At 36.2% G+C, this 21,754-nt stretch overlaps 2 protein-coding genes and 1 long non-coding RNA gene across 3 annotated transcripts in view; all 3 read right to left on the reverse strand.

Moving 5' to 3' along the window:
* Positions 1 to 5,159: 5,159 nt before the first annotated feature.
* LOC139696769 (nardilysin-like) lies at positions 5,160 to 10,354 on the reverse strand. The gene is made up of 2 exons (XM_071595605.1): positions 10,296 to 10,354; positions 5,160 to 7,338 (listed from the first exon to the last, which is right to left on the reverse strand). Exons 1-2 carry the CDS (start codon positions 10,314 to 10,316, stop codon positions 6,922 to 6,924), a joined length of 438 nt encoding a protein of 145 aa, XP_071451706.1. The 5' UTR covers positions 10,317 to 10,354; the 3' UTR covers positions 5,160 to 6,921.
* Task6 (TWIK-related acid-sensitive K[+] channel 6) lies at positions 10,334 to 19,999 on the reverse strand. Its single transcript, XM_071595747.1, has 7 exons — positions 19,561 to 19,999; positions 17,680 to 17,835; positions 16,032 to 16,149; positions 13,658 to 13,823; positions 11,137 to 11,358; positions 10,416 to 10,619; positions 10,334 to 10,342 (listed from the first exon to the last, which is right to left on the reverse strand). Exons 1-7 carry the CDS (start codon positions 19,685 to 19,687, stop codon positions 10,334 to 10,336), a joined length of 1,002 nt encoding a protein of 333 aa, XP_071451848.1. The 5' UTR covers positions 19,688 to 19,999.
* Positions 20,000 to 20,314: 315 nt separating this feature from the next.
* Positions 20,315 to 21,754, reverse strand: part of LOC139696461 (uncharacterized) — a 452,594-nt gene continuing 451,154 nt past the window's right edge. Inside the window, exon 5 of the long non-coding RNA XR_011702624.1 lies at positions 20,315 to 21,754. This exon is cut by the window's right edge and continues 418 nt beyond it. This is a non-coding gene — a long non-coding RNA (uncharacterized lncRNA).

The following is a 21,754-nucleotide window of genomic DNA, read 5'->3' on the forward strand; positions in this document are numbered from 1 at the left end:
ATTAATGCTTCTTCAAATTTATATTTAGGCTGCCGGCTTCACTCTAGCGAGGATGCAATGTGAAATTGGGAATTAAATGGCATGCACCTTAAGTAAAAATGAGATGTGGTAGTCCGAAAATGTATTTGAAACGCTTAAATGGCATTCACATCTTAATCAGTGCACGTATTTTAATGTTGGCGCTAGTTACTTATGAAATGTATGACTCAAGCTTCTGCCGAGCAGTTGCCAGAAGGCCGATCATGATTATCTGTTTTAACAAAAAAGTTTCTTTCGTATTTTCTGAACAGTTTTGCCGAAAAGTAGAATTTAATGAGCCTGCTCCTTTTAATATAAAAAGGGTTAATTAAGTATTCCAGTGCACGACATGTTCTGTCAAACATGTTTCACTTCATGATGGTGATGGTTTAAATTTGCTGTAACCTATGGAACCTTTTCCAATCGTAGAATCCTGGCTTCGTCATGGTTTCAAAAAATAACAGTATAACTTTGCTGGTTATCGGAATTTCCATTTCACTGGTTAATTCTCTTACGATGAGTATTTACAGCCGAAAATGCCAGTACGTTTAGTCGTACTCAGTTTGATAGGTTTTAGTTTACATTATGATCATTTACATATAAATAAAGTGCACTTATACATATTGGAATCATAACTTTCTCTCGCTGAGGAATAGGTTTTAGTAAGGAGCTAATTCCATCAATTAGTTATTTTTTTCAATTAAGTAGGGGGATACATTTTGATTTAATTTAAATGCATTTTTATCAGCTGCATTTTTCGGTGAATAGTTCGCTTAAATATTTACCCACTATCTCCTGTGCTCATTTTGAAAGTATTTGGCCACTAAGCATTTCCACAGCGTGAAGCCTGTCATTGCATGCATGTGGGTTTTCCATAAATGAGCCCATTAATTGCATTGTGTGAGAGAATTAACGATATCTCAACACATCTTGCTTCCAGCAAGTTCCTTAAGGAGTCTTGACTGGTGGACTAACAAACTTGAATTTTTTGCAGGAATATATGTATCACAGGTGATAACTTGAGACCCTCTTAAGATCCATAATATAAGGAAAAATAAATAGTAAGAGCATGAAAAAAATGCATGAAGCGTATCATGGGAGATGTGGGTCATAGCTCATATGCGGATATGAATAGATTAGATGAAGTTAGAGACTGGTGAAGAAGTGTAATAAATTAATCAACAGATGGTAGGCTAAAGCAGAATTAAGGATTTTATTTTGCCATAAACATAGGACTGCGTGCTACACCATTGCTAATGGACCCAATATTATTCACTTTCACATAATTCATTGACTCCCTCTGAGGTGACACACAAAAGATGGGTAAATACTGGGTGATTGCTAGAAAGTCAATTTTTGCAGGATATCAACTATTTTTAAGATAATGAAATTTGAGACCAGAATAATCCAAATTATGGTCTTTCAGCATTATGGCTCACCCTCTAAACCAATATTTATTCATTAAACATTCTCCCACTACTTTATTTGTATATTACACCACTTTCATTATGTCTGAAAGCCAATATGAGTAAATTTTCTTGTGACTCAGATTATCATTTTCACCTTTCAAGAACCAAAAATTAAAATTACCATGTATTTCAGTCAGGACATAAAATGAAACTAAAACCTTATGAGATGGGCATACAGTTGTATATAATAGGGGCATATGATTGCCTTCCCACTTAATGTCTACTGGAGGAGTATGTATTCTTTAATGCCAAAGTGAAAAAATATGTATACATTGAAAACATATATTATTCTGTTGATAATTTCATGGGTAACAAGTCCATTAATGGTACTAAGTGAATTAATTATTTGAGGATGAGCTTGTTTTTTATTTTATAACTTTTGCTCTGTAAAAATTTTTTATGTGCTTCAAATCTCTTTATTGATGTACCATATATCTTATATATTTTTATGTATTTTGATCAACTGAGCAAATAAAATTTAATATTATTTTTATTGCAATATTTCTTCATCATTACCATTTTAAGACGAGTAGGAAGGGTTCAGGTTAAAATTTAGGGAAAATCACCGCAGCTAAATATGCCTTCCAGGGTCTTGAGTGTCCCTCCCACTTCTTTGACCTCTCCCCCAAATTCCTTTCTAGCCTCTGTCATACTGTCTGCCCTCTCTTAGCCATCTGATCCTCTCCCAATCAACAGCTCATACTTACAGCAGAAATCACTCTACATGTCCCTCCCAAGAACATCCTGTCACTCTCCAAAATGTGTACTAAATTATAATTTGGTGATGCAAATTGACCATATAACATTCATGCCATGAAATGGTTTTGCCAAGGGGTTTGGTATGCAACTTATAAATGGACTATAAAAAGTAACATCTAATGCCATCCATATGTGCATAGGAATTATAAATACTGGAACTGATAAAATTCATGTTTTGGGAATTTTAAACGTACATTCTAATAAATAATGGTCTCCTAAATATTTTTGACATTTTAACTTAATCCTTTAGCAAGATAGAGGAGTAAACGTAAGAAAATGTGGATCTTAATCAATACATATTAACAATTATCTTTCTGTTACCTTTTTTTCAGTTCAGTTAGTGTAAATGTATAATTAGCATGTTTCATGGGCTGTCTTTTATCAGTCTTGCAGTTAAACCCTATCACCCTGGCTAAACTGCTTCTTATGCAACCAATTTTATGAATGCTTTAATTGACAAATAAATAATTCTACACTTCCGAGTGGTGTGATGTGTATTGTCTTCTGAGTCTTCTTTTTTTCTACCCAAAGAAAAAAAACTTGGTAGGTTAGTACATCTCTTCAACGTAAAAAAGGTTTTGGGTCAGTGTGATGGATGGTTTGCTCCCTGTGATAGATTTGTCAGCAATTTCTGCAACCTTAAGTCTATATGAGGAAGCAAGGCCAGAAATAAAACAAAGTGAAAGTTTTGTCAATTTAATTCAATTTTTTGAAAATGTATCGAATAGGTTTTTATAATCCAATCACACATTTTTTTATTCCACGTCAAAGTGGAAAATGCATAAATGCCAACAATTGATGTTTTTGTGCTTTTTTTCACTGGAAGGAAGTTGATCCCCACATTTCTTTGATCTATGCCAGACTATTATGTAATTAAGGATAAATTTTTGATGTGCCTCATTTGGCATTGTTGTTGCTGCCATGTTCTATTCATTCATTCTTGTGCAAACATGATCACCAAAATATATCCTTTTTTTAAACCCATTTTTAAAAAGTGATCATTTAAAACCTAGTCACCCTACATTACAAATTTATTTACCTAGAGGTAAAAATGCTCTGAATGCCCGTTTTGTCACTGTAAGTTTGAGTATACCTGAATAAGTCCTCTTCCTGAAAAAAATTGTTTAAAAAAACAAATGAAATTATTCAGACTTTGTAAATGAATATTCTACTAAAGTTCTAAGTTACACCTTTCACAGAACTGTGTAAATGAAGGAGTGACTTTCTGAACTAAAACTTAGTGGTCAAGAACATTTATTCTGGTGAAAAAAATATCCTGTTGTGTTGATGAGGCAGTGTTTTTTAAATAGCTGAGAGATATGAATGCTATTACCCTTGAAAATATTCATAATCCATACACAAAACACTTCATTTGTGACGCTTTCTGGAAGAAATGGCAGCAACAATCTAGACTGACCTTCATTAAAATGTAATAGCACCCTCAATCATTTACCCAGGCATTTAATTTTACAAAAGAGAGACATAATGGGAAAGATGTGTAAGAGGAGCTAGTCCACTACAGAATGAAGTGATAAAAATATTTCAAAAGCTACATTCTTCACAATATCTCAAAAATTCAGTGTACTAGATTTTCTTTAAATTGATTACTCATATGTATCATTAGCCTGAGTAACAGGGCAATGTGAGGAATATAAATAATAAAAATTCACTATAGCTACAACCACAAAACACAATCATAATGTGGCCATGCAATGCATAAATGCTTATGATGGTGTTCATCAATCATTGGCTGAAATCAATTCATAAGTATTAATGAAAGAAATGCGACAGTATTTACAGAATGAGCATCCAGGATTTACTATTGTTGTGCACATTCTATCACTTTCATGGATTATTTTCCATCCTTATCCTTTAGCATAACATAGTTTTGCGTTCTTATGCAGCTGTGCGTGATCAGAGTATGTAGTTCTTAATTAAATGTCAGAGAACAATCCATATGCAGTTTTAAAGCATGAAAAATCAAAGAACCAATTCATATTTTGTATAAAATATAAGAGGCACTTAATACAGCATATGCAATGTAATTTTACATTTTTTTAATCCTTATTTTAATTTCACTAAACCACCATTTGGGATTATTCTGCGGACAAAGTGGCCTTTCATTCCATTACCATTTTCTTGCGAGAAAGGAGGAAACCTTTTCAAATTGACCTCATTTAATGTAATTATTACAACATTCTCTCCTATTCTTTCTATGCAAAATAATGGTTTAAATTTTAACCATGAGCAAAGAGAAAATTAATTTTGACCTCCAGTTCATATCCTATTGCCACATACATAGGGAGTAAAAGAATATATTGAGCAGTCATAACAGCCATTGCCACACCAAAATTATTCATCGTTATGGATATTTTTAACAGCTGGTAAAATATAAGTACAATTTTTTTTAATAAAACATTTCTCAAGTGAATTAGCTTTAAGTATCAGTGCCGTAAGATAAATTATGCTTACCAAAACTTAAATATAATTAATGAAATGCTAAGATATTTTCATCCCAGTATGCAAAAACTTTTCAGTCTGGGTAGTTATTATTGTCTTAGGGTGGGTATATGTGATGGTCAAAAAAAATTGCATACACAACTTCCAGTAAAGGTCTGAGTGATAAACATACTCTCAGTCTGTGTCATTAATAACAGAATATAAATTTTATCACATAGATAATTATTCCTATGCTAACACTGACTTGAAGCAAACAGAATAAGAAATACAGCTAGGAAATAATTAATAAATTATAATATTTTTTATGCATCATCAGTCGCTGTAGCTTTTGAAGTTATTATTTTTTGATGAGGCATAAAAGCCAAATTTCATTGAAGTGCATTTGCACTGGTACAAATTTCCCAATTACAAAAGAATATGTATTATATCTATAATATTTTAGAAAAGGGCTTCTGTGACCTAAATTGTTATAAAAACATAGATGCATTAAAAAAAACATTCCCAAATGACATGAGAGCAAAAAAAATAAAAAATCAACTCGTACATAAAATTACTAATTTCCAAAATTTACCCTTTTAAATCTTTATTCATTAACAGTCATATCTCTTGGTCCATCGAACTAAACACTTCCTAATTCCATATGACTACTAGCCATAATGAAGGCATTGCAACATGAAAATATTTACTTTTAAGAACCGCTTTTATCATGAGGTTAGTCTGGTTCAGAATCTGGTCGAAAACAAAATGTAATGCCTCAGCTTTTGCCATAATTAAAGGAAAGATTATAAATTAGACCTTATTTTTATCCAGCTAACATAAGTACATAGGGTAGTTCTTATGGCAACTTTTGGTTTGAATGCACATTATCTAGGTAAGTAACATACTTTTTATCCATTTATTTTACGTTGTTCTTGATCCAATTGTTCTGATATTGTTTGCAGATAAAATGTGAAGTTTATGTGAACGATAGTAAATTATAATCTAAATTCATCAATATTTTCATGCAAAAATGGCAGTGTTCATAAATGATTAGATTATTACCACAAAATGTATTGAATGGCTACTTGAAATTGAAACTGTGTGCTGTTGTTATATATCAGGGGTGCTCAAGATTTAGATTTCTGGTTCAATTTGAGTGGATCTCATAAAAGGACTTGGATGCTTGAAAGAATCGCTACTTAAAAACCCTCTTCCTCACCCACATAACTGTGGATTTAGATGATAGACCTTCAATTAATGCAAACATTAAAAATACCTACTCCTGAAGCTGGGAAAATTCCTAGCACCCCTGATATATATCATTGATTTCTGGCATCTGTGATGGGTGTAATGCCATTTTTTTTTAAGAAATTTAAATAATTAATGCATTTTGATTACCAGAAGTGTATTGTTGTTGGTGCAAGTCTCTTAAAATATAGATGAATGAACAAAAATAGGGAATCTATTTTGGATTACTTTTCACAAGGCTATCATTTTGCTTTTACCTGGGATATGGGATATAATCATTGCAATCATTAACTATAATGAGTTTTAAGACTTTTTGCCTTTAGGGGTGAGCACATACAGGCACTGACACAACCAATGGCACCCTTATGGATGCTCAACACTCAGAACACTTTGTGGAGCGATAAAACATAGGAAATGTGAGTTCCGGTGCCAGTGTGTGACCATAGAATCTCTGGCAGTCTTCACTGTTGGCTTCAATTCATATTCAGTGATTCTTGAAGAAGATATAGGTCCCAAATCCTCAAGTGCAACTGCTATTTTATTTTCAAACTACTTCCTCAGATTCTTGGCTATAATAATTTACCCAAACATTTCAAACTCAGGCAGTTTTGTTTTTTTATCCGTAGCCCTGTATAAAAAAATTTGGGTCATGGAAACTATGGTATAACTCCCACATTCTTAGGAACACTGTGAGAGAGCACTAATTGAAATGGACTGTGGGTGTTTTTTTTTTTGTGCTTCAAGTGCATATAGCACTTCAGCCAGTTGAGCTTAAAGCACAATCCAGCAAACACCTCGATACCATCACGATTCCACAGTAGATGGCACATCACATGTTTTTAGAGCTTTCACATTTTTACACCTCGTATAACTCGAGGATTTAATTATCCTGGGGAAAAAAATCTCTTTTAGATTCCCCACACTTGGTCAAACCGTTCCCCAAATAAACATAAATGTTTGTGAATATCGACCTATCAGCCGTGAGTCGTCATATGGACGACCGTGGCACTAGGCTGCGTTTCTTTGCATAGGGGGAGTGGAGGCAGAGGGCTATCGTCCCCAAGTCATGTTTCAAGAGCCTCCTCCTTGCCCTAGGTCTCAATCTAATGCTGTCCACTTCCTCGTCACAACAGTCCACTTCCTCCTCCTCGTCCCCATCATCAAAATAGTCATCCTCGTCAGAGAGCACTAAATCACAATCCTCCTCCACATCCTCATCTCCCGAATCCTCATCCTCATCATCCAAATTCAGGCCCTCTTCACCTTCCTCCTCGTCCTCATCATCGGTGTCCATCCTCCCCTCCTTCCCAGGCTGCCCGAGGTGTTGCGACTGCAGGGGCAGGAGTAAGTGGGCGATTGCACCTGGAGAGCGACGGACTGTGTAGTGCCTCGCCCTCCCACGAGCCTGAAATGTTTGAGAGCAAAGATTACTGAGGTGAACATCCAGACAGTGGCAGTCGTATTAGTAATAAAAGGGAGGTGACTGGCAGCTTAGGTTGCTTGAGCCATAAGGGATTATGCAGAAGTGATTTGGTGATTAGTGGTAAGATTTCCTCCAAACCATCCTGTCCCTTGCCAATATCTTCATTCTATCATATCTCCTGGCACTTAAATTTTACATTACCTGTTGATGTTAGTTCAGCCTTGGCCTCCCTCTGTAATTCCTACCATGTATATTTCTTTCAATTATGGTCTATATTTACACTTTAACATCATCATATCATCCGAGCCAATGGTTAAAAGTCAAAGTTCAAAGTTAAAAACCTGGGGAACTAAAACCCAATAGACGAAGTTCTATCGAAATTTTATCTTTGGGCATACAAGCTATTACAACCTATCATAGTGTTGGTTTTTAGCTGAGGAGAGGCAACTGACAGCTATATTTGGGTAACTTGGTGAAGGTGAGATTTTCAGGGAATGGGGAAAGAATGGGTAGAGAGAGGAACCCTGCATTGACATTAGCCTACTCTTAGTGAAAGGCACCAATGGGGGAGTTACACGATATTATGTCACATCTGACATATGGCATACTTAACTTGAAGTGATCTCTCTCCCTAAAGCACCCCAGGTAGGGATTGGGATATGAGTGAAAAGTCTTGCCACTACTAGGATACATACCTGGGCCCAGAGGGTAGGAAGCCAGCACACTAGCTGCCACACCAATCTGATCCCCTTTTGGACATTAGTTCACCCGAAATGTTAAATGGAGGGAGAATGGGATTCCCTCAGAACTTGGGAAGGAAATTCAAGACTAAAGGAATGACCATGGTTATGAATCTGATTTTGGAGAGGGGTTGCCCTGAGTGACTCTGACTGGAGGTCTGCAAAATTTCATAAAAGCACTAATCCAAACCTCAGTGTACCCATGGATCCTGTGTGATGATATGAGGATAGTGATTTTACCACTGGAAAATGGGACCAACTGGAGTTGAGAGTAAAACTCAAAATTCATTGATACCCAATGGGTCACACAAGTAAAAGCAAGCAGAGCTCATAGAGCCCTCAGTCCGAGATTTTAGTGCTCAGTCAGAGGCCACACTGCAGATGACTAAGGGCCTCATGAGCTTGCATGTGTAACACAGTGACATAGTTTGAAGGCAAAGAAAATGACCTCAATCTCTTATTCATCAGTTGTTTAAGAGTAGTTGCAACATATGACAGTAAAAATTATAAACTGAGAAGATGAGTCAATCAAGATAGAGGAATTGTGCACTATTTCCAAAATGTTAGCCATATCTCTGAACGACCTAATTTACATTTAAAGTAAAAGTATAGAAAACTGTAAGTGTACTCCTATTTGGTCAGCCTAATAGCCATTGTTCAAATGGGCCATGGGTTGTTCGGCTGAGAGAGGACCTTCCCAAGGTTGAGCTGAGGTGTCTGATCACTGTAATTCAAATCTAAGCATAGGAGGATGGAGAGTGTGTCTGACATGCTAGAAACGCTGGGCTGGGCACCTCTACAATCTAGAAGGAAAGTAAGCAGACTTTGTGGAATGTTCTGCATTCTGAAGGGGGAGAAAGCTTGGGCAGATCTTAGGAAAGAGGCGGGGAACCCAAATTTGATAGGGAGAAATGACCACAAATTCAAGGTAAAATGCCGGGCACAAAGAACGAATAAAAAAAATTTTCTTTTCTAAATAAAACAATTGTTGATTGGAACACCTTACCTGCAAAAATATTCGAGCCCTTTCCTAACAGAGTGTATACTTTTAAGAAAAGATGTGAGGAATATATGTAATAACTTGATTGATGTATGGTGTAAAATTATATGTAACAGCTTAATTTTTATTAATTTATCCTTTTTTTCTCTTGCTGATTGATTGATGTTAATAAGATGGGGATTTTCTTGCTTGGTGAAAGAGATTTGTGTTTTGAAGTTCCCTTTAAGTGTACTTTTGTTTAATAACTGATTTTACCTTTGTGATTATTTGGGACTTGTGTGCCACCTGACAATGTCTATCAGCACATGTGGATTTTTAATAATAATTGTAATAATAAATAATACATTTAGTAACAACAACATATGTATCAAGAAAATATCTATATATATTCAAATAATGCGAGAATATTTGACTTAACCTCTACTTCCTGCTGATGTTAATATATTTGATTGCTAATTTTTAAATATGGCCCTAGTATCCTCCTTAGTTCTATTACCAATATATTGTGTAAGTGGGGGTTGGACTATATTCAGTGATGTAGGGTATGTATTGTACGCATCTGATGTGACTAAGAAATCAAGGACATGACTAAAATAATAGTTAATTAAAATCAAAATAGCATGGTTAGAACCTATACAAAATGAGTGTGGTAATGAAATATCACAAATAAAATCACAATCAAGTTATGTAATATGGTTATTCAATATTCACATTAATTTACCTATTCTGTTGAAATTCTCTCATTTAGTACAAAGAAATAATTAAATGCTTCCACAAGAGACCAGAACTGTATCAAGTTTATGTTAATGTAAATAATAAGTCCATGAGAACACTAGATATTGGTTGGGACCTCTCAGACCTTCGAGCAAAATCCTGGTACATACATTCAGAATGCCGATATTCATGCCATTTTAATAAGATGACATTTACAAAAGTTATGCACATAAACTTTCATCGAAGTGGAAATTTTTCCCTGTCAATATAAATAGAACTGACAACATACAAAGAGTACAAAATACCCTAGTAATTAAAAGATAAAAGTCATTTTCAATATTCACCCACCAATCCGGTATCATCTGGGGTAAGTGTTACTATTTTAAAGCACTACAAACAAAGATTGGACTCATTAGATGCTTCAATGATAACGCAGCCTGACAATCGAATGAATGATTTGGACTCATTGATCATGGCATTCTGACCTGCTTCCCTTCCCTCTGCATCCGCCGCCTTGCTTTTCTCACACCTCCTTTCGCTCGGCTGGGAGGCCCATCACGCTGACCCTTCTGCCCTCCGCCACCCACGCCACTCCCCCCACTCACATTCCCCAGCCCACAACAGGCACAGGAGCAGCTGCAGATGGATGCCACATCCTCATCAACGGCTAAACTGTTGGGGTTGTTGATGCCCGCCATTCCCTCACCGACTGAGGCCGTCACGGTGCCCAGTGGGCATCCTCTCCCGCTCAATATCGAACCATTTGCTGTGATGACATCACCTTCCAGACGAACTGCACCCTGTGCTGCCTGCTTGCAAACAGAAGTCTTAATCATAAAGGTGCATGAGCACAAATAGTCATGTTCAAGATAACTTAAGGTAATATTCTCTCCTAGGTTTGAGTACCTCATGAAAAAGTAAGGTTTTTCTGTGAATGAAACCTTAAACAAGAAAAAACTCAGTGAAACAATGGAGTAAAAGAGCTGAATATGAATTGACGTTCAACTAAAAATGGTGAAGAAGAGAGAGTGCATATGAATGTGCATTTTAACTCCTCTGTCTACTGTTTATCTGGAATTTTAAAGTAACAAATTGAAAGAGTCAAAGAGGCAAGATTCCTTAAAACTAACCACTGGAAATAAACAAATTGAAAAAATTTTTTTCACAAAACTGGTTTCATGGAGTACATTACAGGCATTTAGAGGCTCAGAAGATTTATTTTGCAGGGGTTCAACCATTTTATTACAAGTTCTTTGATGTGAAATGCATAACTGTCAGAGTAATGGAAGGATTTGAATTATTAAGAATTAGAACAAATAAGCTGACCTGAAGGGCTTCTGCTTCATCTCGCCTTTCATCCTCGGTGTTCATGGTGACAAAACGTAGAACTAGAAGATTAAGTGATGCAGCAACCACGGCCAATCCAAAAAGGATGAATATTAGTGCAAATGCAACATATTCTGGCTTTGAATCCAATGCATTGTCCTTTTGCAGGGCCACCATATCTCCAAACCCAATGGTTGTTAAGGTGACAAAGCAGTAGTATACCTGAAATTTATTTGATAAATAAAATATATTGCATATTTGATGGGGAAGGTGAGATCAGCATCATTTGATGGGGTAGATCACAAGCATATAAAAGTCTCCTTGACTAGGACTTGAACCTTGAACTTGCTGGGTCAATGCTGTACCAATCAAGCAATCAAGGAAAAGGTATCATCCCTGAAATCAGTTTCTGACTCCTTGTACCCTGAGGCTGGGCCATGGAAATATTGTAATGAGTTATTTTTGTTTTAACTAATCTTTTTCAGAAAGAATTTTTTTCTCCTAAATATATACATATTCAATATTAACTTATATGGTGAACTATATAATTTTATTATAAAATTTGTTTTTTTTTCTTCAGATTATTTTGTTTAATTGAAACAATGTAATCAAATACCATTGAAATAATGAACTGCTTGAGTCTGAAATCTATGTATGCCAGCTGTTTATCTATGCAACTTGGAATAAAATAAATTACAGGTAGAGTGGATTTTTCACATATAAAAAAATTGTAGATGTTCATAAGTCCTGCATATAGTTGAAGGATAATTTTTACACATGTGTTGTGTCTGTTTTTAGAAGAGATTTTATGAAATTAAATCCATAAAACCCTATATTTTCTTCTTAAAAAATGAAAAACAGTTTGTAGTCAATATGAGGAGTGTTTTTGCAGGATTTTTCACTGTGCATGTGATTTTATTTCACATAACATTAAATTTAATTTTGATGTTTTTGAATAAATTAATAAAAAATCAGCTTAAGGGAGTTAATATAAGCTTTTAAGTTTCCAGTTTTTTTCTGTTTCTTGTTTTTATGGATATTTATCAACATATCCTCCCTTACCACTCTTGATCACATTAAAAATTTCCATTGATTCATACCTATTCTTTGATGTGTCCTACACATTTGCACTATCAAAATACTGGACAAAATATACATTATTATTAAAGTTTTAATCACTGCTTTATCATTAAATCTAAACTACCCCATATATAACATATTTAAAACCACAGTATGTGCTCAGTTCAAATGATTGGCTCAAGGTAAACCCAAAGTTAATGAATTTGGGCTTAAATTCACATTCATTGGTCAGGTGATTTGATGAATTGTTCTGATCAAAGTATGGTCATATATAGTAGATGAGACATATTTGTCAGAAAAATGTGGTTGATATAAAACTTCAACTTGCATAGCATTGCTCCTCGGATATATTTCTACTAATTTTTTGAGTTTTAAAATAGCATCCCATTAGTGGGACATACACTGCAATGTGAACACCAAATCATTGTAATTCAGGAATGCTTAAGTGGAGTATCATCATCCTTTTGAGTTACAAGTGACTTTAAACTTAGGAGTGAATCAGGATTAAAATATAAGAGACATTACAAATTAAAATAACCCTATAGTAGAATTACACTTGCTTTCACTCATGCACACACTTTCTCTCTCATACAAACACAAACATAACACTCTCACCATAGAGGAATCTACTTCTTATCCCTTCTACCATTGATGGCTGAGAGTAGAACTAATCTCTTTCACAGTTTTCATTATATTTCATACTAATATCTTTGGTGAAGTGTCATCGGTGCTGATGACTGCCTTACAGATAATGATGCATTGATTGACAATCCAGTAAAAGGAATTGACAAGAAGGAGGATAATTGCAAATTGGATGTTTTTGCAAAGGAATGAACTTTTCTTAAGTGTTGCTAATAAAGAAGTTAACAAGAAGTAACTTTTTTACTGTTCACTTTGAAGTTACTTCTATGTAGCACTGATACAAAAGAGAGAGGCATTTCAGCTCATGGATTCTTACAAAATAGATAGAATTTATGAAAATAATTATTTAAATTAAAAATATTGCCATGGACACTTAGCATTATTTTTCGCAGTTTCCGAACTACTTAATCTTCGAAACATTACTTTGCCCAGAATTTTCATTTATTTCAACTTTACATGTATATTTGTGCCCTGTAAATATAAAGTATTCCATTCATTGCTACTAAATTATCATTATCAACTGCAGAAAAAAACTGATGTGAACTGAAATATTACAATCAAAGCATCAAAAGTTTAACAGCTAAAAACAAATGCGTACTCTCATGAGGTGCAAAAACATGCTTATCTTTTTGAAACATCTTTCCCTGAGGAATGCCAAGAACAATAGTTTTAGGAAAGGACTATCATCAATACTTCCTCATAGAGAATGGACTACACAATAAAAGGAATGATTAAAAAAAAACAATCAGAAAGCTCTCTTTCATATCATTTTGTTATCAGCACTATGGTTATCACATACCGAGTCAAAATATGTCCACCCTTCATACTCTGAGAAGGCAGCAGCTCCTCCAGCTATTGTGAGAGTACTCAAAGTGGTCACAACACAAATGAGGTTGGTGTCTGAGGCTCGATCATCTTGGCAACCTAACAGTCTCTTGACTCCTCTGACAACAACTGAGGAAAATCTAAAAAAAACAGACATTACAGAATAATTAGTATATGCAGTTCCTCTCTTAAACCTTCTCGCCATCAGCAATGATGATGGTGAAAAGATCAGACGGATGTGACCAATTATTATTTTAAGTCCATGGGTGTGAATTAATTTTGAGCTCTCAAGGTTGTGGTAGGTAGGCACATTATGGAGAAATTGTTTCAAGTTTGTCATGCTTAGTGCACACATTATTACAGTAAGAATGAATGTTTTACCATATTTGTTCGATGGGTCGAATTACTATCCCTTTTAAAAGTCTTTCCTTGCCCTTCATAATATTTTAAATTTTTATCCAGCTGTCTTATGATTAACAATGCGGGGCATTTTTCTCATCTTTTAATATTTAGCACTTTTTATGAGAAATTAGGGAATTAATAGGAAATAAATCACATCAAAACTGAATAATTTACTCAAATTATTTTGAAAATACCTAGGTTAATGGAGAACTGATTTATTTTTGATGAAAACTTTCTTCTCAGTCTACATGAGTAAGACATGTCTCAATATTCTGTGCATGGATAGATGATGTAGTACATGTATATACTTTGGCCAAGCATGACAGAGTGTTTATTTACCCTGTTGTGCATTAGAAATCATTAGCAGCCACATGGTTATATACAACTTCATTATAACAATATATCAAACACTGAGTTCTTCAGTCTACATGTTCAACAAACTGGTGGGTGGAATATTCATGTCAATAATCTGTTCTTAATTGCACACCGTGATGTACACTATTGGGTTCCTGTATAATGTGTCTCTATAGGTATTAAAAATCTTGTATTATTCCAATTTTTTCTCCAGGCCATCATATGGAACACTGCCCTGGGGATCATCTGTGTATGTATTGCACTAAGGTTTCTTAATTAAAAAAAGTTATTAGATGTGTACTTGGTGCAGCTTATAGGACACCATGTAGGCCCTTATTCATAAAATCAAATATTCTTACCATTCCATTAATGAATATATATATATATATATATATATATATTTTTTTTTTGCCATGTCTGTCTTCATAAAAAACAATAGCCATCCTTTTCACACAAATAGTGAAATATCCACTCTTATTCAACTGGAAATCAACACAACATCCATACAAGCTACCATAAATCAGTCATCTTTTAAAAGTCCAATGGTAATGGATGTAAGAATTCATAATAAATTACCACACCCATTGAAAACGAGTGATGAATTATGCTATTTCAAATTGAAACTCAGAAAGCTCCAAATAAAGTTTTATTATTAATTGTATGAATTTTTGAATGACAAGCAGCTAAAATACATTGTGTTTCTATCGCTCACTTTGTTGCATATGCTCTTTTTTAGGCATGTTCATAATATCAAATGAACCTGTACTTTGAACTTTTCTTCGCATTTAATGACTTCTATACATGGTATGCATGGTCACTGGACAATAAAATATTATTATTATTAGCAGTTTAACATGCATGTAAACCATTTTATTTTTCATTTGCCTTCTCATCTAGTGGGCAATTTGCTCCAGGGAACATTAGCTTTTGATTCTCAAGAGTTTACCGAAGAATTGAAGAGGAACAAGAGAGTTTACCCAAAACTTATACCCAAAGCAGGCAGGAAGGAACTCATGGTTATGAGTAAGTCAGGGGGAATATATCACCCACCAGATGAATCAAGCCATTAACATTATTGACAAATATTATATTATATACAATCATATATATAACATTATTAATTATATATAATCACTCAATCTCACATATTTTAAATTAATTGCCGATGAATATAAAAAATAAACTTACACTAAATAATTTTAAAACTGAACTTAAGAAGCTGCTATTCATCAAATGCCATTACAGTGTGGATGAGTTTATGAGTGATAATTTGCAATTGACAGCTGCATTACATGCAAGAGTGCATTGTAATGTTTCATTGTGTTTTTCTAAATTTTATTTGGGATTGACCACTATATTTTATTCAATAGTCTACTAGTGCATTTTTGTGCATTGCTCTTAATTCTATTTTATGCATACCTTTATAACCATACTCTATGTCACATGCCTGACCGACAAAAAAATATAAGAATAAATATCAGATGAGTTTTTTCTCCAAACACTCTCAGCTTTCCTGCACAAAGCATTAGGTATTCGGGCTTTATTTTGGAAATGATGAAGTTGTGGACATTAATTATGAAATAAGTGCATACCTGTTAAGCCTCTCTCCAATGCTCTGAAACATAACAAGTCCCAATGGTATACCTACAGCCGCATAACACATGGTGAATAGTTTCCCTCCAACAGTATTGGGTGTTGAATGACCATACCCTGAGAAAATAAACAGTTGGTATGAAAGAGCATCCTAAAAGCTAAAAACAATATTATCCTTGGCTAATTCATAAAATAACTTAGAGAGAAAATAATGTTTAATCCTATTCAACATGAGACATTCCATTTTTCCTGACCTCTGACTTGTTGAAGGATAAGGTTTTTCAAGATTTCTTTAATATTTAAATGGAACTTGTTATTTTGGTGCCAATTTGTTATTTATAGTGAATAAATTACTGCACATATGGGGCAAAGAGTTTGAAAAATTGATTATCAACGCATATCTAATTTCAAATGCTATTTTATCTTCTTAATGAAAACAAAACTTGAAGTAATTATATCAAGCAAACAATTGTAACATCAATGGTGGTAATAACAGGCATGAAAGATTTCTCTAAGTCAAGTAAAATAACACTCCTATGAACCTGAAAATTCCTATTCACTTGCTGATCACTCATTTGTGCAAATATATACAGGTATTGTTGAAAATGTAAAACATGTACATGGGTACATCAGAAAATGGAACTAATTAAAAATGCAGATAAAGCCTTAATGATATATTCACATTGTTTCTCAGAAAACACATATGTTTCTCATTAGCAAGGAGATAAAATATTAAATACCTACCACAGAGTACGTTTTCATTTTTTCTTATTGAAGAACAAAACAAAACTTATAAAGAATCTAACATTCCAAATTCTTGAAACAATATTTTTCAGCCTATTCTCCCATGCAATTTTTTAATCAAAATGAGAAAAAGACACAAACATTGACAAGAAAATTCATGACTAAATACTCTTCATAACTGGAAAATCAAAATTCTGCAATGTCTATATCTTCATAAAGCAAAAGAAAATTCGTTTGGCCAGTAGTGTCAAGCTAGATTCCCTGGGCCAGATCCAGCCTTACTGGTTCTTCAGTCTAGAGCTTGAAAGTGTGTTTGGGAAATGTGTAGGTAAAAATATATAGCTAGGAGTGCATATCATAGTAAAATATATACATTTAGTCTATGAAAGCCATAACATTTGTCCTAATCCAGTACATATACAGACATACTATATGTGTATATCTCTTGCAACTGGGCCATTCGGCTATAACTTAAAGATATCATTATAAGAGTTAGGCAGAATAATTTTCAATTTGCTATTTCGAACTCCACAAATCATAAATATTGTAAATCTTCATTAGAAATCACACTGTCTCAATATAACCCACATTTTAAATGCACCAATGTGGTCTGGGCCATAAAGAGATTGGATATCAATGCTCCAACCTCTAGGCAGATTAGAATACTAATAAATAAGTTTAAAAATGAAAATCAGAATTGGAATTTAAATCTAATGACTCTATTCATCAACAAGTTTTACTTCAGCTGCCTCTTAAGTTATTCAACCTTGGCTTGACATGATTAAGTTGTACAAACATGATGCAAGACTCATGCAAAATTCTTGACACATGTGAAAAGACAAAATACATCATGAAGCATGCAAAAAGGAAATATATGTGAATGGATGGCTGTCAATTCTTCACCTATTGTTGTCAGCACAGTGGTAGCATAGTAAAAAGCACCGGCAAATTTCCACTGCTGTCCTGCCTTATGAGGCTCTGTTTTGAGCACAACAGTCTCCATCACGCGGAAATCCTCCTCTGAGATGTTGTACTTGCGAATCACCACCTTTTCAATAGCTGAGGAAATGAAAATAATGGATGATGAAAAGGGAACGAAATTGAAGGAATAATAATGCATAAAATTGTACAGATACATGATATAATAGAATTATTTTGTTTAATATGGCATCACCAATCGAAGAGTGAGCAAGCACAAAAACTATTGCAGCTTTAAAGCAATGAATCATATTCATATCTCAAAAAAATGTAATAACCAAAAAGTGCGAGGCTAGGAAGTTGACTACAGAAGTCTTGAAAATCTAAAATTTCATTAAGTGTGGAAAGATAAAAATATTACATAAGACTTCAGGTACAGGTTAAGGGTAGAAAAAAAAACTTTGCACTTCCACATAAAGATTTAATACTTCACACGACCATGGTTTCGATGCTGTGCAAAGTTTTCGTGCAAAGTTTCTTTTTCTACCCTCATCATGAAGGAATTCCACAAAGTTAAGCCTGAAACTGTTATGTTTAAACTAATTTCACTTTACTGAATAAATTAAATTGGTATTTTTACACACCAAAGAACTTTATTATAGTACAACCTATACGTGACATCATCAGGTATGATACATATAATATATTTCACCTAAATTTACGATATAATGTCACCTATGTGTCAAAACTGATAATAATATAATCAAGTTTTTTGTGTGAAAAATATCAAGCTTATTTATTGAGTAATCATGAGTTTTCACAAAGTAGAGCATTAAGCCATCAAATTCATTAATTTCACTTTCTTGATTACCCGTAAAGTTTTCTCAATCAACTGCTAAATTTATTGAATGGATTCATGAGTCAATTCAAATGTGATATTTCACCTATATAAATCATAATTTTTAAGAAAAAAATAATAAATTAATATTTAATGTACATGTTTTACATCCATTTGTTGAAACAACGATTCACATTTTTGATGGGAATCATCACCATCTTAGAAGTGTTTTGGATGAAGATGGCAAAGGTTGTAAGAGCATTAGAAGAAGAATTGAATTAGGCAAAGAGGCTTTCATGAGGAAGGAGATGATAATAGGGATATCGAGCAAGAGTTAGGAAAAGATAATTTGGAGGCCTTATGTAAGAATATCAGGAAAAGATAATTTGGATCGTAGCTTTTTACCATTCGGAAACTTGATTTCTGAGGCAAGATGCCTAGCGTCTTTTGGAGGATTTTGAGATGTGGTTGTGGGGAAAAATGTAAAATGTAAAACAGATTGAAATGAAAGCAAAGAAAAATTCACACATGTAAGCATGGCAAGGAGGATATAGGATTGTCATGAGAAATCAAAATGAAGCAGGAAATATGAGTGCAAGCATTTTGATTGGTAGCAGTTAGTAGTAGTTTTACGGGAGGCGACCAATAGCGGAGGTCATTTGCACCAATTGGGATGATTGGGATGGAGGAAGGGTGGAGAGAAACTCGGCGTTGGTATTAGCATACTCTCAACGAAAGGTGCCAGGGGTCCACAGTGTGGTAGAGTGAGAAAAGCATAGGCTTGCTGAATAGCAAGAAGAGAAATACAATGAGGAATAGAATCAGGGTTTTTTTGGTGTGGAGTAATTGGCTGTGTAGTGATGTATGTGAGAAATATTGCGGTGGTTAGTCAGTGTCCACCAAAAACTTACCTTGAACATAAGACTACCTTAACAAAATCGTCTGTGATAAGCAGCCCCTCTTTGAAATTTAATTAAACAACTCTTTTATTCCAACCCCATGAGGAATATTCAACCCTCCGCCCTTACCTTCGAGTGCCTCCCACCGTCTCTTCTCTGTCTCCGACTCTAGGGCGTCGAACACGGCTGCCCCGACCAGCAGGTAGGTGAACGTGCACACGATCAGAGACAGCGTCCGGACGTTCTGCTTCTTCATCCCTCCCTCGCCAGGGCCCTCCCTGTCCTTCTCCCACCGTTCCCCGTCTCAATAACACCGCCCCTCGTGTGAGAAGCGACCACCCGTGAAAAGCTACTGTTGGACCGCTTTCTGCCCCCTTCACAAATCTCCGAGGACGTGTCCTGCTTCGCCGACTCGGTGGCGAACCAACACCCCACCGCACGAGTTCCGCACGCGACCGTGGGGCGCGCTGACCGACCACGCTCTTCCGGGCTAAGCGACGTCGGGGGCGACAGGTCGCTCAGCACGACGGAACCGGAGACTTCAACGGCCGCGGTGTCATCCCGCGGCGGCGCCCGGGTTGAAGGTCCGGCCACGCCGGGCGACGCGCCCGGGTGACCCGGCGTTGAGGGGGAGGCGAGGCCCGGCCCCACGTCCTCCTCCGGACCGCTGTCGCCTCCACCTCCGTCTCCCCTTCCTTCACTTCCCCCGCCGCCCCCTCCCTGCGCCTTCCTCCTCCACCGCCTCCTCCTTCTCCTCATCCTTCCCCTAGCCCCCCTCCCCGTCCGCCCTCCACCTTCGCTGCTGCTGCCTCCGCCGCGACTGGGATGCTTGCTCGCACAGCGGCCTCCGTTTGTTTTGAGGACGAGATGTTTCTGGGTCGCGAGGCAAGCGTCGCCTCAAATGCGGAGGTCGCACTCTCCACCCCCCTTAGTCCCCTCCGTCTTGAAGTCCAGCGCTCTCTCCCGAGCCTTTCACTCGACCCTCGAATGCTCGGAAAAGTCTTCACAAAGCAAAAACACAGGGAATGCCAACGGAAGGGTCTTGCGCGAAAGGAAGTAGGCCCACAAGACTACACGTGTGTTTCCCTAAGAGTTCCTGAACATTTTCGTGTAATAAAGGCTGAACCAGTTTATTCTCTGTGCCCTCGCCATCATTGTAACGAGCTTTTCGTGTCCATTGCCACACACTTTAATTTATGTTTGGTCATTTTTACTCCACATATACAAGAGAGCCATCGAGTTCCATCTGCACACTCACTGAGGGACGGCCGTATGTGAGAACTAGATAGTATTCAGGGAAAAGGGGAGATATGATTCATGCGTGCGGGTTATGAAAGTCGTCGGAAGGCTTCACTGTAGTACAGTAAGAAGCAAATGACTGCAGTCGAGTAATTGGATTTTAAGGGAATTTCACAAAATATGTAGTGCGCACGGATTCAGTCGTAAGGGTCCACAGGCGCCGATATGGGGATGAACACAACCTGAATGAAATTTCCTCTATTTTTCAATGAATCGAGTTTTTCGATATTTTATGCTTAATTTATTTTCCACTCCTCAAAAAAGCCAATCCGCTTTCCCTTCCCGATAAAAAGAAATAATCTTAGTTTAATGGCAAAAAGAATAAAAAAGGAATAGACCTAATATGTTAAGAAAGTAAAACGCGACCGAACATTGCTCTGGAATATTATGTACGCACCCCGTTTCATGTTTTCCTTCCTTCATAGATCGCGCGTTAATTTGAAGAGATCACGGTCGTTCTCAGAAGACCGTAATTTCAAAAAAAGTGAATAACACTATCAGGTCGAGTTGAAAACGAACCACGGCAACAAAAGGTTTTCACAGCACGTCGAACGTGCCCAGTGATCTACGGGAAAGGGAGTGAGACCGACAGTCTGGAACTAAAACGGATGGAATGCTTTTTGGTCGGTGGGATTTCCACCATTTGATAAGAACCCGTGAGGATAAAGATAACCGGATAATCCCTTTTTTTATCTGCGGACCCGTCCTAGGAGGGCGACAATGCGTTGACTTGGCAAACCTTCACGCGGCGAGAAAAAGAGAATCCCAAGGATTTTGGGGGCCACCTCTTTTAAGGCCGCTCTCTTTCCTTTTCTCGCGGTACGATGGGTACTCTTGTTCTCCTCAGGTTCTGGGATCGGAGAGATAATAACGGGTATACGAGCGCGCAGGAAAGAGACTAGTTGAGAGGCGAGTGTAACTGGCGGACCGAAGGGAATGAGAGATAACGAGGAGTCGAGAGGGTGGAAGTTAGAAGTGGGGTGGGGCGAAATTATTCCATTGTCGGTGAAGGAGATAGCGCCGC

This window comes from Hetaerina americana, unplaced genomic scaffold (assembly GCF_022747635.1).
Source record: "Hetaerina americana unplaced genomic scaffold, ioHetAmer1.1.p SCAF_7, whole genome shotgun sequence".
NCBI classification, from domain to species: Eukaryota; Metazoa; Arthropoda; class Insecta; order Odonata; family Calopterygidae; genus Hetaerina; species Hetaerina americana.